Below are 15,546 nucleotides of genomic sequence, written 5' to 3' on the forward strand. Positions count from 1 at the left end.
TAAGCAGCAGAGATGTCACTCTTTTATTCAAAAGAGATCCAAAAAATCCCATACATGCAAAACACGGCATGCTGTACAAAAGACAATGTTGAAATCATCAATTTTTGAACATCTTCCCAGTTTGAAGAGAACAGCGTCACAAGAACTTATCTGCTCTACAGTGCTCTACAAGACACCACAGTCCTGACAATACCTAGAATTCATAACCTAATCTAATCAGAAGGAAAACGAGTTTAGTACAGGGGATGGAAACAAACACCCCTCGAACCTGGCACAGCCGTTCTGCCTGATGGTGTGGTGGCTGCACAGCTCTCCATTAGCTTGGCCCAGCAGGGCTGAAGCCAATAGGAGTTCTGTAATCATTTCACTGGAAACTGATTCTGTGATAACATGTCCCTCTGAAAGCCGGGAGGCAGCTCTGCCTGCATGAGTAAATACATCACACTGGCACATGCATAAAGCGCAAAGACAGAAGAGATGTGTTGGATTATAGCTGAGCTCCTTTCAAAATGAAAACGTACCTTACAGCTTCTCACTCATCTCCTCTTCTAGCCAGAGAGTGTTTCTTCTTTGAAGAAATCTGCTCAAATCCTTCTCATACTAACTCTTCCTATGGCTCAACAGATTGTATTATTTAGGTTGTTATGAAAAAAATAAGATTAGGAAATTCTTCAGCTGGGACAACTGGAACAGCTGTATCTCAACCAAATGCCTACTCAGTAAGCATTTAAGATCTATTTCTGAACTGAAAGAACAAATAAAAATGTAGCATGGTGAAGTTTTATATTTCTTAATATATTTTAGTTGCTGTAATTATAATTATTCTGAATACTCAGGAGATGTTAAAAAGTGTAAATTTTTTGTGTGCGTGCGTGCCAGCACAGATCTAAAAATTCACATATACACAAAAATACATTCAGGAAGAATCTTGCAAATTGATGAAAACTTAGTAAGTACAACACAGCAATTAAGTTTTTGAAAGGGATAATTAATTTCAACAAAAAGACTGTAAGCGTCCTCTGATACTCAACTGAAAGTATGACCTGACATAAATTTTTCTACAATACACTTTCTGTTGCAAAAATCACTGTTTCTTGAGCGATGTTATTTCCTTTTAAAATGTGTTATTTTGAAAATAGATATGAAAAAGGAAAAGATGACTGACTTCAAAAGGTTTCACTTGTCTACAAAACTATTACTCAAATGTTTCCATCATGCAAAATGTTATAAAGTAGAAATGACGTGTTCCCAATCCTAAATTCCCCAGGAATTCCTCAGCTGACTATTTTTTCCAGTCCCGTTAGGAGGTGACCATGTCACCGAGACAGTGAAAAGAGAGCAGTCTCAGCACAGAGCGCATCAAAGAAGCAGGGTGACGTCATTTCGCTGAACTGCCCATCCGAGGACCAACAGCCACCTTCCCCTAAAGAAAGACGAACATTAAACAAATCTCCTACTTTATGCCTCTAAGTTAACACAATGTGAATACCCACCACAGCATCCAAAATCCGAAAACGATAAAAAGGGAGACTCAGGCAATGCTGTCCTGAAAAACTGGTTCACTAAGAACACACTTTAAATGGCAGGTCATAAGAATTAGGAAAAACAATTTGACGCCCTTTATCAGATTAGCCTCAGTAGGAAAGAAAAGGCTGACCGCAATACACTTCAGACATACATATTTCCAGCTCCCACCATTTTACTTTTGGTGATGTCTGTAGCACAGCACTCGAGATAAGGACGGGCCAGTTTCAGTCTCAGCTGAATATTCTTTCTTCTGGTGAAACATTTAGTAATAACTAAACACTCAGGGGTGTTTGGTATAGCGTTTCCTTTCATCTAATCAGAAAGCTTTTAACACATTCACCTGTGAAAGCAACATACAGGTCTCCACTGATTTCACTTGATTACAAACCTGTCGTGCTTTGGCCCCAGACGGCAACAAAAAACCACCTGCCGCTTGCTGGGGCCTTCCCAACACGGGAAGAACCGGAAGAAAAAAAGGCAGAACTCTGGGGTTGAGACAAAGGCAGTTTAACAGCACAGCAAGGGGAACAAGAAAACAACAACAACAACAACATGGACAGAGGAATATACAAACACGATTACGGAACAGATTACGGAACAGCCGCTCCCCGCCCCAGCCCGCTCCAAGCGGCTTCTGTCCCGCTCCCCCCGGGCGGCACCGCTCACACGGCGCTGGATACCTGTGTCCTGCGGACAAAACCACATGCCAGATCTATCACACACACACAAGCAAAATAACAATCCATCACTGCTTCACAGGAAACTTCCTCATAGAAAAAGTAGTCTTGATGAAAACAAAGACTTCTGATAACAGAGAGCAGCTCACACTTTAAGTGGAAGATAAATAATGTTAACAAATAAGGGTTGAAATAGATTTTTTTAAAACTTTTTTTTTACAGTGTAAATAAAAGCTTATTAATTACTGGGAAGATGTAGACATTAACTTGTAAAATTATGAAATACATAAAGATAAAAGCAGTTGTTAGAATGTAGTTAAGCATTTTAAATTACATTTGTGCATAAGATTTTTAGAATCAGCTCCTGGCTTTCTTCTCCAAAAATATGGATGGAACAACAACTCTGGTCATTTACAAAAGAAAAATAACTTCCAATTTGTCAACTTTTGTAGGCCCTCCCACTGCTTAAAAAACAAAACCAAAGCAAGCCCAATACAATAAATGACATCAGTTCTTAAAACAGCGTGGCAGCCTCTAAGGCTACCCTATCGGGCTCTGATGAAAAGGGTTTCATCAGGAGTTGCAGGACAATTCTCCTTCTCAGTAACAGTCTCTACTGTGCCTGAAGCAGACACAATCACTACTGTTTTAGCTGCCGGAAGAGCCTTCTCCTTCTCTGCGATGGCAGCACAGACTGCCACAATTTCGTCACTTTCAAAGTCGTAGTCTGGGATTGATTCTTGCGCAAGCTGTTTCTCGTTTGCCAGTGCTTGCACTGCCTCAGTCTTTGTTGCCTTCTGCTGCTCATGTAGTTTTCTTGCCCAGGAAAGGTCCTCTTTCCATACTTCAGGGTTCATTGGAAAGATGTGTAAGGACATCTGGAAGCTTCGGATTGCCTAGAAACAGAAAAGAAAAGACACAAGGATTAGGTCTTTAAAGCCTATTTCATCACTGAAATTACAACAACAACAAAAAAAATACATACATCATTCAAGCAAATACAAAAGTGATATAACTCCAGCCTGTCTCTAGTGCAACCATCCTCCCTCAGATGTAAGTTCAATAGCAGCGTCACCCCCTAACAACTGCGCATAAAACATACCTAAAAACATACCTATAAAGGTAAAAGCAAAAATAATCTGTGTTTTGATGGTTTTCTATCCCCCTTTTCTCCTATCATCAGAGGTATGGGAAAGCAAAAGCAGATAGATGTGGTTTAATGAACACAAAGAAAAGGAATGACTGGGATTTGAAGTATCACTAATATTGCTGCTTTTAAATTAGCATGTAGTAATTTCACAAACAGACCTAATACTACAGCAGTCCTAGCCCCGTGACAACCTTCTGTAACACACTTACCGAAGCAGGCAAAAACTGACAAATAAACTCCCAGCTTGGAGCTGCTCTAAGAAAGAACTACAATAATCTTATAAATAATGTAATACTAATACAAGTAAGTATAGTTGATATTGTTTCTCCTGCCTTTCAGCTCAATTGGGAAAAGTCCCACAAATATAAATACTCAACACAGAAGTTGTTGAATATAAAAAAAAGGTGACCATCTAATTCAGTAGATGTGATATTTGGCAACAAGAAGGGATTGCTAAAACACTGGAAAAATGCTAGACCAAGAATTACAACTGTGTTGTATTTATAGTTATATTAACAGTGAAAAAGTACAGACTTATGTGTATGTACACACAGGCAAGTGTGTATTTCATATTTTTGACTGTATGGTCAGTTATGGAATGGCCACCCGAGTGACAAACTCTTGTGTGACACTGTACAGAAGCTTTCCTGTAGGGTGGGAAAACAGTGGTAATATGGATTTAGATTATATTTGGGAAGAGTCCTAGCAGCTTGCATATAAAGACTTTAAAGACATATGAACAACCATCGAATTCCATATCCTGTTGGAATTTATAAATACTTACAGCATGCAAATTAATGTGAAGAATCACAACGTTTCATCTGCATTGACAGAAACTGCCAATTCATCCTTCTGCTGGCACAGATTAATATACAAACTCTGTATGACGTGAACTCAGCAGACAAGAGATATAAATCAGATTTAGGAAATGCTGATTATGCTATCAGTATTACTGTTGTTGTAATAGGCAGTCTTTCAGTTCCAGGAAAAAAAACATAATACTTTATTATTGGTCCACAGCCAGCTCTGAAGTGTAGGAGCATGCTGAACTTTAAACAGAAGGAGAAGTGCAGTTTAATTCTTGCAAGAGTGTTGTTTTATTCAACTTTGCTAGCCTTTCATTTACAGGGATAGATTAGCTACAAATAAATACTAAATCCCCTTTTTTGTATTTCTGTTGAAAACAAAATATAAACAAACACTATTGGCTTTTAAGCTTTCCATGAAAGAGGCTCCCTAATTGAAACCTGTCAATATAGTTATGGTCATGCACAATAAACAACATTAAATACAATAATTACATGTAAGGTAAAATTTAATAAGCTTAGAAGCTGCCTAAATGATTTATACAATACAGCATAAAACGATCATCTTTGTAAATCTATTAGAAAAAAGATCCTGTATGTGACGATTTTATAAATAAATAATAAAAATACAATAATAAAGTAAATTTTAAGCAAAAGATCAGAGGGATTAATTTTAAAGCAGCACTGTGATACTGAAAAATACAGAATTGACATCCACATAAAATTTCATGTTGCCACTGTAACTGCTTCCACAGCTATTAATTTCTGTTAGGACAGAAGAAAAGAAAATAGCAGTGCTACTTTTAATTCTCCCCCTGACGGATATCTAAGTCTCCTTCTCCAACTGCCTGTCTGGCATTATAGGAAAATGTGGTGGCACTAGATAAACTTGGTATTCCTAGCCTCATTTTAATGGGCAGCTATGGTCTTAGAGACCCTGCACCTAAGGACTGTGGGATTTTAAATCAGTATGTAGTCACATATCTGCTTTTGCTCTGTAAGGAAGACTAGTATAAAATCTACTGCAAGGTGTTCTCACTTGTGGAATTTTAATCTTTGAAGAATTTGCATTTTAAAAATATTTTACATTTCATATCACTATAGGGTATTCTGTAGCAAACAGCCTTTCAGTTGTCCCATGAGCAGAATCCCTTCTGCTTATTTGCAGAGCCTTTAAATACGACGGGCAGTTTTGATCAGACTTCACTTTTTATAACATGTTTTTATAACACATGGACCTAGTAATTGTCACTATACAATGAAAGCTTGTAGGTAAGAATTAGAGACCAAGGCAACAAAGGTAACCTTGTGGCTGGTGTCTACTACAGGCCACCAGATCAAGAGGAGGCTACTGACAAAGCCTTCTTACTCTAGCCACAGGAGGCATCGCGCTCACAGGCTCTCATCCTACTGGGGTACTTCAACCACCCCGATATCTGCTGTCTGTTGCACAGCGAGCTGCAGGCAATCCAGGAAACTCCTGGAGTGCATCGAGCATAACTCCTTAAGCCAGATAATAGATGGCCCTACCAGAGGAGGTGCGTTACTGGACCTGATGGTCACCAACGCTAATTGGTGATGTCTGGAGGTAGCCTGGACTGCGGTGATCATGCACTGGTGGAGGTTGCAGTCCTGAGGTATATGGGTCAGGTGAAGAATAAAGTCAGGACCCCAAGTTTTAGGAAAGCAAACTTCCAGCTGTTGAAGGAGTCAGACAATAGGACCCCCTGGGAAACTCCCTGGACAAGGGAGCAGAACAGAGCTGGCAGATCTTTAAGGATGCTTTCCAGAGAGCAGAAGAACTCTCAATCCCCAGGTGTAAGAAATCCAAAAAGGAAGGCAAGAGACTTGTAAGGCTGAGTTGAGACCTGAGGTCAAACTAAAGGGCAAGAAGAAAATGCCCAGGCAGTGGAAGCAGGGACAGGCAGGGACAAGCAGGAAGGCCAAGGCACGGCTAGAGCTGAACTTGGCAAGGGACGCAAGGAATAATAAGAAGGGCTTCTACAGATATGTCAGCCAGAAAAGGAAGGTCAAAGAAAGCGTACAGGGAGGTGGTATGAGACAGCCAGCATGGCTTCACCAAGGGCGAGTCTTGCCTGACCACCCTAGTGGGCTTCTCTGATGGAGTGACTACATCAGTGTACAAGGCAAGAACTATGGACATCATGTATCTGGACTTTTGTAAGGCCTTTGATATGGTATTCCAGAGCATCCTTTTCTCTGAATCAGAGAGGTATGGATTTGATGGGTGGACTGTCTGGTGGATGAGGTTGGATGGTTGCATCCAGAGGGTAGTGGTCATCAGGTCGATGTCCAAATGGAGATCCGTGACAAGTGGTGTCCCTCATGGGCTCATACTGGGACCAGTACTATTTAATATCTTCATCAATGACATAGACAGTGGGATCCAGTGCACCCTCAGCAAGTTTGAGGACCACACTAAGTTCAGTGGTGCAGCTGACAAGCCTGAGGAACGGGATGCCACCCAGAGGGACCTGGACAGGCTCGAGAAGTGGGCCCACGTGAACCTCACGAGGTTGAACAAGGGCAATAGCAAGGTCCTGCACCTGGGTTGGGGCAATCCCCAATATTGATATGGCCTGGGGGATAAAAGGATTGAGAGCAGCCCTGTTGAGAAGGAGTTGGGGTTACTGGTGGGTGAAAAGCTGGACATGAGCCAGCAATGTGAGCTCACAGCCCAGAAAGCCAACCGCATCCCAGGCTGCATCAAAAGAAGCGCGGCCAGCAGGTCAAGGGAGCTGTCACCGTACACTCTGCTCTAGTGACAGCTTACCTGTAGTATTGCGTCCAGCTCTGGAGCCCTCAGCACTGGAAAGACATGGACCTGTTGGAGCGGGTCCAGAGGAGGGCCATAAAATGATCAGAGGGATGAAACACCTCTGCTATGAGGACAGGCTGAGAGAGTTGGGGTTGTTCAGTCTGGAGAAGAGAAGGCTCCAGGCAGACCTTATTGCACCCTTTCAGTACGTAAAACAGGCTTATCAGAAAGACGAGGACAGACTTTTTATCAGGGGCTGTTGCAATAGTACAAGGGGTAATGGTTTTAAACTAACAGAAGGCAGATTCAGACTAGATACGTGGAAGATTTTTTTTTTATGTTGAGGGTGGTGAAACACTGGCACAGGTTCCCCAGAGAGGTGGGCTGCATCAAAATGAAACCAGTATCTTTTTTTATCCGAGAGCTCACATTGCATTATTTTTCTAATGGACTTTTATGAATGTGTCTGAATTTAAAAGTTCACTCACTATGTTTCCTCACTAACCAGCAGAAAACTTCTACACTATATATGTTACATTATTTACAGCGTATAGCCTATACGCTGAGAGTGATATGAGATAGGGGAAGAGTCCCCCTTTGCATCACATCATGTAGCCATGACAGCACCACAGTATACAGCTGGACCTAGAGAAAAGATGCACTCCAGCTGGTACAGAACTTCCCAGCCTTTTTGCTGTCTTAGTAAGAAAAGAAGCAACTTTAGCCTCCATTTGGGGTCAAGGAGACAGAAGGAAGCAGGAATGAGGACACATGATTTGCTGCACCTGAAGCAGGAGTGTAGGAGACACATAAAACAAGATAATAGAATTTTATTAGCAGGCATGTATAAAACTGAGCCTGAATATCAACTGGGACTTCACAGTACCTTCATCTTTAAATTATGGTGAGCTGCGCTGTAGCAGTACAGTACCCAGAAGGTAGTATGTGCAGTTATGTCAACGGAATTATTACATTGCATAAGGCCGCCACAAAAATACAATATAGAACACAAAAGGCTTTGAGCTAGGCTGGTCTTCCACAAGCCTGGCAACAAAACCACACAGGAAGCATTTGTGAAAAACAACAAAGTGGAGGGAATACTGGACATAAATAACAACAACCTTTTCCCTTGCTTACTTTCAGGTTACATAAGGATATTCAGTTATCTTGGTATTTCTGTACTTTCATTCTCTCACACACAATTCAGAGGATGTGGTTTACAAGTTTAGCATATTAATGTTGTCCATTTTCCTACCAGTGCTATCTCTCCTAATCCAAGCTGGGCACGCCCCAAAGTCTGCCAGGCATCCCAGGAACGTGGGTTTCTCTGGAGAGCCATTTCTGCTGCATGCACTGCTGGGAACATTTCATGTAAAGACATCAGGACCTATGACACAAAAAGAAAAATAAGAGGAATAGGAATAAGCAAATTTGAAAACAGATTTAGGTTTTCTGGGATTACCCAGGCAACCACCATTATTTCAATAACTAAGGACAGGTTCATTTCACCTAGCTTTTTCTAGTTTAAAAGTTAGTTGTCTGATCACAGCAAGTCACCCAGAATCACTGCAACAGGTGAGAGCAACAGGTTACGATAGAGGATGATTCATCTGAACTATTTAAGCAACTCATCAGAAGCAGATTAATTGCTTCTGAAGATGTCCCTCCCTCTCCCTTCCTCCCTACAAACACCATGCTCTGTAAAAGCCTAACAGAATACACTGAAGGACAAACACATTGAGAATTAAATACAATAAATAAGCAAGTATCGTTGAAAAACTCCTGGGTTATATTTCTCTTTTTTAATAGAAGAGTGGAATCTACCAAATTCAGTTACAGTGTGCATGATATAATCATAGAAAAAATCCTGGCAATTCCGCATGGAAACAACCCTTAACAATTACTATTGTATTTGGAGAGTAATCATTCTGCAACAGCAAAACCTAACTTAGACATTAAGTCACCTACACTTAAAAAAAAAAAAAAAAGTGGTTTCCGAATGTGGAAATCTCTTTTACTCAGCAGTACAGCTTAGTGTCAGCCTGTCACCATAGTATTCTATTCCTTGCATTGAATCTCCATAACCAAGCCTATAAATCATACTCAACAATACATAACATGTCTCAAACCTTGCTGTAATTTTCCAAGACCACCATGAGATTGGCACATTACCTGAAGACCTGCATCACTCTGAGATCATGATTTCAGACACCCACATGCTAGGGTGATAGATACCAGTGTAAGAAACAAATGACAACCACATTCCTATAGTATGATGAGAATGTCAACCACAAGAGTAAGACTCATGTGTGGGCAACCACTTTCATCCCAACTGACCTGCAAGCATCATGAATAATATTAGAACATATTAGGACTACTGCTGAAGTGCAAAAAGCATTTATTTAACTTTACTGTTCTACAATATATTATATAGATAAATATGAGCGTGGATTCAGGATTCAAATGCAATAATCTTGAGTATTTATTAACATAAAGTACTTGCACAGCACTGGGATGAGTACCATGGAAAAAAAAGAAAAAAGCTTTACTACAGAAAGTAAACCTGTACCCAAGAAACACACGAAGCATAGCTTCCAATAAGTCCCTTGGATCCATACTCCCACGGTTTCAATAAGACTAAATTTTTTCCAAAGACTAGGCCTATGGGTTCTCTCTTAAATTTGATTTAATAGGCTGTACACTGGAATTTAGAAGTACCTAAAAATCTTTTTAAAAGCCCCCCCATAGTTGTATGTCCTGTCCTTCTTCCTTTTTTCCTTAACAGTTCTCAATGACCATCCTTTGTAAGCAAAGTTTGGTATGAATACTACGTATTTTTCCAAAACTTTCAGTTCAGCTGCATTTTTCTGTACACGTTCTCTTATCTGCAGATCTGTGAATGGAATCAAACTTGGAAGTGGACAGGTATATATCCTACCAAGACTAAGTGATTCTGAATCTATCAGACAGCTTTTACATTAATCTATTAATGTCTTTGATCTCATAAGAGAAAACAAATCCAAGTAGACACTCACCTGAACATTTTTATACGCCCTGAGCATTCAGTATTTCTTACCAGTACTTTCTACTGCAACATAATTCCAGAACTTCTACGTAAGTATTTAAGAAATCTTTTGTAGTTTTTAATGACGTTTAGTGAATTGTGAGCTCACTAATAAAAGACAATTATTCCACTTTCATCTGTTTGTCAGCATTGTGTGTACTAATTTAGACAGTTGCTTTAAAAATACTCTTCCAGATCATGGTGGTAATTACTGTGCTCCTACTACTATGGCATCAGTTTTTCAAGGTACATTCAAACAAACACCACTACGAATGTATATGCATTTTGTCAGCACAGGTGGCATTTTTTTCAGTTATTAAGAAAATGACTCAGATATACTTGTCAGTAATTATAAAAGAATAAACTTGTTAATGCACACTATTTTCCTACACTTTTGTTTTCAGGTGAAGAGATCATCAAAATGAGCACACAATGGCAGACCTGAATGTGTGCAGCCTTACCTTGGGTTACACTACCTGTGACATTATCATCACTTTAATAAAATACCTCTGCATGGCAGATACCACTGCTACTTAAAAACTGAACCAGCAAAAACTCTATTATTCTACATCTGGAAAGCCATGCTGAAAAAGGAGAAAAAACAACACTGCTAGCATAAAGTTTTCTTCTGCACAGCTTTGACAAGAGGTGCTTAGTCCTTTTACCGGGACTGGCCACACAGACAAGACAAAGCCAGACAGGAAGCATGTGTGCGGTAGCCCCCTTTGTCGTACAACGTGCCTGTCACACGCTCAACACACTGTCACATCAAGCACCAAACCTATGTGTATGTACATCATCCCCCCGTAACAGACAGTCTAGTGTGGTCTCCACTTCACTAATATGGTAAGGACCCAAAGGGTTATTGTCACTCCTCACACACGTGCCCCTTGGACAGGGTACATTCAAAAAGGGGGAAGCCAGGTAGTAGATCATGGGAATTATATGAGTAGCCTTCAACAAAACATAGATTTCTCATCCTGACAAAAACTCACAATCATATTGCTAATTCCACAGATAGCATTTCCTGTACAACATATACTGTTGTATTTATATATTATATTTATATATACTGTTATATTTATATCAAGGATTTATATATACTTGAATAATATAATAATCTTGAGTTCAGCATGGAAAGATGTGAGGCTTATTTTCTAGGATGCAGCTACTCTGAAATACTTCCATTGCCTTTCAGATCTTCTTGCATAACTCATCACTAGTTTAAACATAGCTAGAACTGAACTCCTTGCCTCATTCCCAAATCATCTTACTTTCTTTTATCTGTAGCACTGTCATTACCACAACAGTATCATTTTTGAATTTTTCTCTTCCTTCACATAAATTTAGCCTACGCTTATGCCTTGTATGACGGCAAGGCTATTTTGCTATCTGCAAAACTGTTTTTTATTGTCTTGATTATGTTCTCTTTACTGTCGGTTTTCTTGATCCCTACATACCACAACATAATGGACCAAAGTCCATTTGACTTAATAAAAAATTAGACAATCACTGTCCTGTTCAAAGTCTTGCTCCTACTTTCTACTGCATAGAACTTGATTTTCTCCTCTCGTTTTAAGAATCTATATTGCTCGTTTCCTTTTATTTACCTCTTTTTGAATAGTTTACTCTTATTTTATTTGCTACAACATGGCATCAACATAATGGTCTATTTTTCTGCTTCTTAGAAAGACACCCCCAGGTCTTCTTTCATTTCAGCCCATATGCTTGAAATACTTGAGCTGATCAGGAAAGTATTTCTTCATTCAGATGTGTGACTGAAACATGAACCAGGAAGCCAGTGGCAGTCCCTACACCCAATCTGACCAGAATGCTTGCTGCTGCTCTTACCTTTGCTCAATTTTATCTGATTGTCACAGTAATGTATTTCCTTTATAAGTTTGTTTGCACTGAAGACATTTAAATTCAGTAACTGTTTTGAAATAGTTATTCTGTAGAAGATAGAATAAACAGAATACACCCCCAAAAGCTCGCTCTGAAATAAGCACGTTCTCTTCAAAAGCATAAAGTGAACTCTGCATGGGGAGTGTTTCTCGTTGGGAGCTCTGTTGTACTTAATACAACAAACTCTTGACCCTCTTTTAATGTTTTATGGACTACTTCAGGACAATTGACTCTGAACTGCAAGCCATCATCAGCATCAGTCCAGACCTGCATACAATTACATTAACTCATCAGTAATTTTCTGCAATCTCTTTTGATTCAAATTACATTCACATCGATTTCAGTGTGGTTTTGGTGGGGGGTTTTTGACAGCAGAGATAATTATCACCCTCCACTAGTTACTTTCTGCAAAACATTCGAATTGCTAGTAAAAGCAGGAACAAGCTTATTCTAAAAAGGTCACAAACCATTATAATAAGGTAGCATACTCACAAGTAATATTTCTTTTTTAAACAGATGTTTACTTTTTAGAGATACTAGGATATTTTTCAATGACCAGACAAATAGCATGATGCTTCACAGACAACTATCTATCACTGAAAAGTCCATTTAAATGCCCCTTCCTTAGTGTTTTAGCATCAACTTAACAGTCTTTAGATGGCCAGGCATTCAGAAAAAGGACAAATATAACCTTGCATTTGAGAGTATGAAGATATTAAGCTTTTACTTATCAAAATTATGCTGGGGAAAACTTCATAAAAGAGAAAATCCTACTTGAAAAATAGATCTTTAATCTATTTTCACGCAAGCTTGATGCAATTTTGACAGAAAAGGGCTATTTTGCCAGAATCACCGAAGATAAAGATGAGGATGTATGTGTTTGCTTATGAACACCCTTTTAAGAGCTAACAGGCTAAGATTCTATTCCTTTCCTGTTGCTCTCAAATTAATTTCTCAGATGAATTTTCTTTTGCAAACTTCATTAGCAGGATGGCACTCAAGGTTCACAGTTAAATAATCTCATTGCATATTTGATTTATTTTCCAATTATAGTGATGGCACTTCATTAGAAAACATTCTTAAAACTAATGAAACAATTAGAAAAAAAAATTTATAAAACAGAAAAAACATCTCAAGACTCTCACAACTCAAGACAATGCACATATATATAAAAAATGACTAGAGGGCAATGTCTTACAAAGATGTTCAGGAGGTGGATTTTCAGAACTTAATTACCATTATCACATGCATTACAACAACGAACATCCATGTCACTACAATGACTTAGTTTAATAGATCTAGTTTTTTTTAAAAAAAAAAAAAAACTATGGGACAGATAAGAAGAATTAGAAGAACTCAGTGGCAAAGAAAACAATTAAACATAGCAACTTTCATCAGGAGATTGACCAAGTATAAAATATCCATGCAGCAGAATGACCCATCCTGTCCTACCCACGTTATTTTGGAAGTGTTATGAATCTGACTAAGTCCTGGTTTTAGATGAGCTCACTGGCTTGAAGCTGAATCACTATATATAGATACATTCCAAGTCCAGTGAAACTGACCCCATTCCATCCAGAAACCCATTTCAAAACACTGATGAATAAAATTCTTCCTACCCATAAGCAGTCTACATTTATCCATGCTGTAAAACAATTACCGCTGTACCACACAGCAATGCTTTTTGCTATGTAGCTGTCTGGAATTTACATCAATGTTTTGAAGGTAAACTCTTCTTCTTACATCCCAGTTTAAACAAATAAACAAACAAACATTTAAAAATGATCGGCAATTATTAGGTGATTTTTTATAACCTAAACTTGTGACTGTAAGTCCAGTTATGTCTTAGGAACCTTATAATTTCTTAAGCAGGAACAGGGATGGGTGGAAGTTGATATTATTTCTTCATTGAGTTCAAGACAGGGAAACTGAATGATTTGAATACGAGTATGATATGAGTATAATAGGGTTTGGCCTTAAAAAAAAAAAAAAAAAAGGAAGAGACACATACATCTGAAATCCCAGTCCTGTTCAATGAATGCAAATTGAGAAACCAAGGATGCAGGGATGCACAGAAACTAGATCCTTAGTCAACTGATGACAAACATCCAAAAAGCTTATTAAATGGAGATAAACCTGACTTTTTTTTTTTACATTTGTATTTACTGTTTCTAAAAACATTTATAAACAATTGTATTGTGTACTTTAGGAATCCTGTCATAGTTGCACCATGTGTTTGACAACGTTATCTGAGCTCTGAGGTGGAAGTATCACTGGATGAGCGACATGAACCAGGTAAATTCTCAGGAGTGGTGTACAAAAGCAGAGTTGCCTGATTCCCAAGAGAGTTTGTTACACGTATATATGTGTATATATATATATATATACACACACACACACGCATACAAAGTAGTAGTAGTCCTTTAATACCTCTCTTCACCCAAGAAAGTCATATGTGGTCCAGCACACAAACGTTCAGACCCAAATTCAAAGAATTTCTCAAAGCCTGTTCCTCCACCTTTGTAATTCAAAGCAGCAATAAAATAATCCAGTCAATGTTTAAGAAACTTAGCCTCCGATGAATTTCAATCTTAGTGACTTAATTAATATAGGTAGTCTTCATACACTCCTTTCAATTTACTTACAATGCTACTTATCTGATATCATAATCAACACTAAGCTGTTGTTATTTATTTTAAAGATTTGTTGGTTTGGGTTTTTTTTTTTAAATAAAATCATAGAAATGAACTGTTTGCATGAACATTTACTTGCCACTCATTGGTCTTTCAATGGGGGAGCAGTTTAGGCTGGTAATGGAATATCAAGTACAGACACTGAAAGATCTTGCATGCAAAGAACAGTTTCAGTGCACCCCTAGCCTCTCCATGCGCCATAATAATCTGTTTTAAATGGATCAAAGAGTAGCTGAGAGCAAGGGAAAAAAGTCTCATCAACTTTTATGGGGTTTTTGAAGCAGTTGAGCAATTCCACAATTCCCATATGTTTTCCTGGAAACACGCTTCTTGCAAATGTCATTGACAACTGGGAACTTTAAACACTATTTCCACCCCCCAGAAATACTGAAAGACATTTGTCCTACATCTGTTAAAATACCGATCTTTAAGAACTTACCATAAATATTTACAGATTCCCACTGTGTCATTAGCATATTTATCTGAGCTGCATATTAAGCAACAGGGTATTTAAAATGTTAAGTTTGCTGCTGAGAAAGGATATATTAATGAACTGGGAAGCTGCTATATAACCCAACATAAGATTATCTTAATAAATGTAACAGGATATACAGATATTCAAGCCTGTGCAAGACACTCCACCCAATGTTCATTCTCAAAAGAAATTACTTCATGAGGAGATTTTTCCTCACTGAAAAAAAAATTAGTATAGACCATAAAGAATCTTTGCATATCACACAAAGTCATTCTTAACGTGAATCACGTCCTCTAATAGGTGACTCACATACCAAGACAGGCAGATTGTCATAGAGGCAATGCTGGTCAAGCCCTTGCTGGAGTTGGTGTACAGTTTTCTTCCAAATCTGGAGCCACCAAAACTTTCTCATTTAGCTACACAGTAATAGCTGCAGTGTTTGTGCTGGTATGCTGAATTGGAATAATATG

The 15,546-nt window shown here is 38.6% G+C and overlaps 1 protein-coding gene across 1 annotated transcript in view; it reads right to left on the reverse strand.

Annotated features, from left to right (window-relative positions):
• Positions 1 to 15,546, reverse strand: part of TTC33 (tetratricopeptide repeat domain 33) — a 47,497-nt gene continuing 31,951 nt past the window's right edge. The window contains exons 4-5 of the mRNA XM_074570425.1: positions 8,195 to 8,326; positions 1 to 3,100 (exon numbers count right to left, since the gene is read on the reverse strand). Coding sequence (XP_074426526.1) covers positions 2,750 to 3,100; positions 8,195 to 8,326 — 483 coding nt within the window. The 3' untranslated portion in view covers positions 1 to 2,749. The remainder of the gene's footprint in view (positions 3,101 to 8,194; positions 8,327 to 15,546) is intronic.

Source organism: Larus michahellis, chromosome Z (genome assembly GCF_964199755.1).
Source record: "Larus michahellis chromosome Z, bLarMic1.1, whole genome shotgun sequence".
Taxonomy (NCBI): domain Eukaryota; kingdom Metazoa; phylum Chordata; class Aves; order Charadriiformes; family Laridae; genus Larus; species Larus michahellis.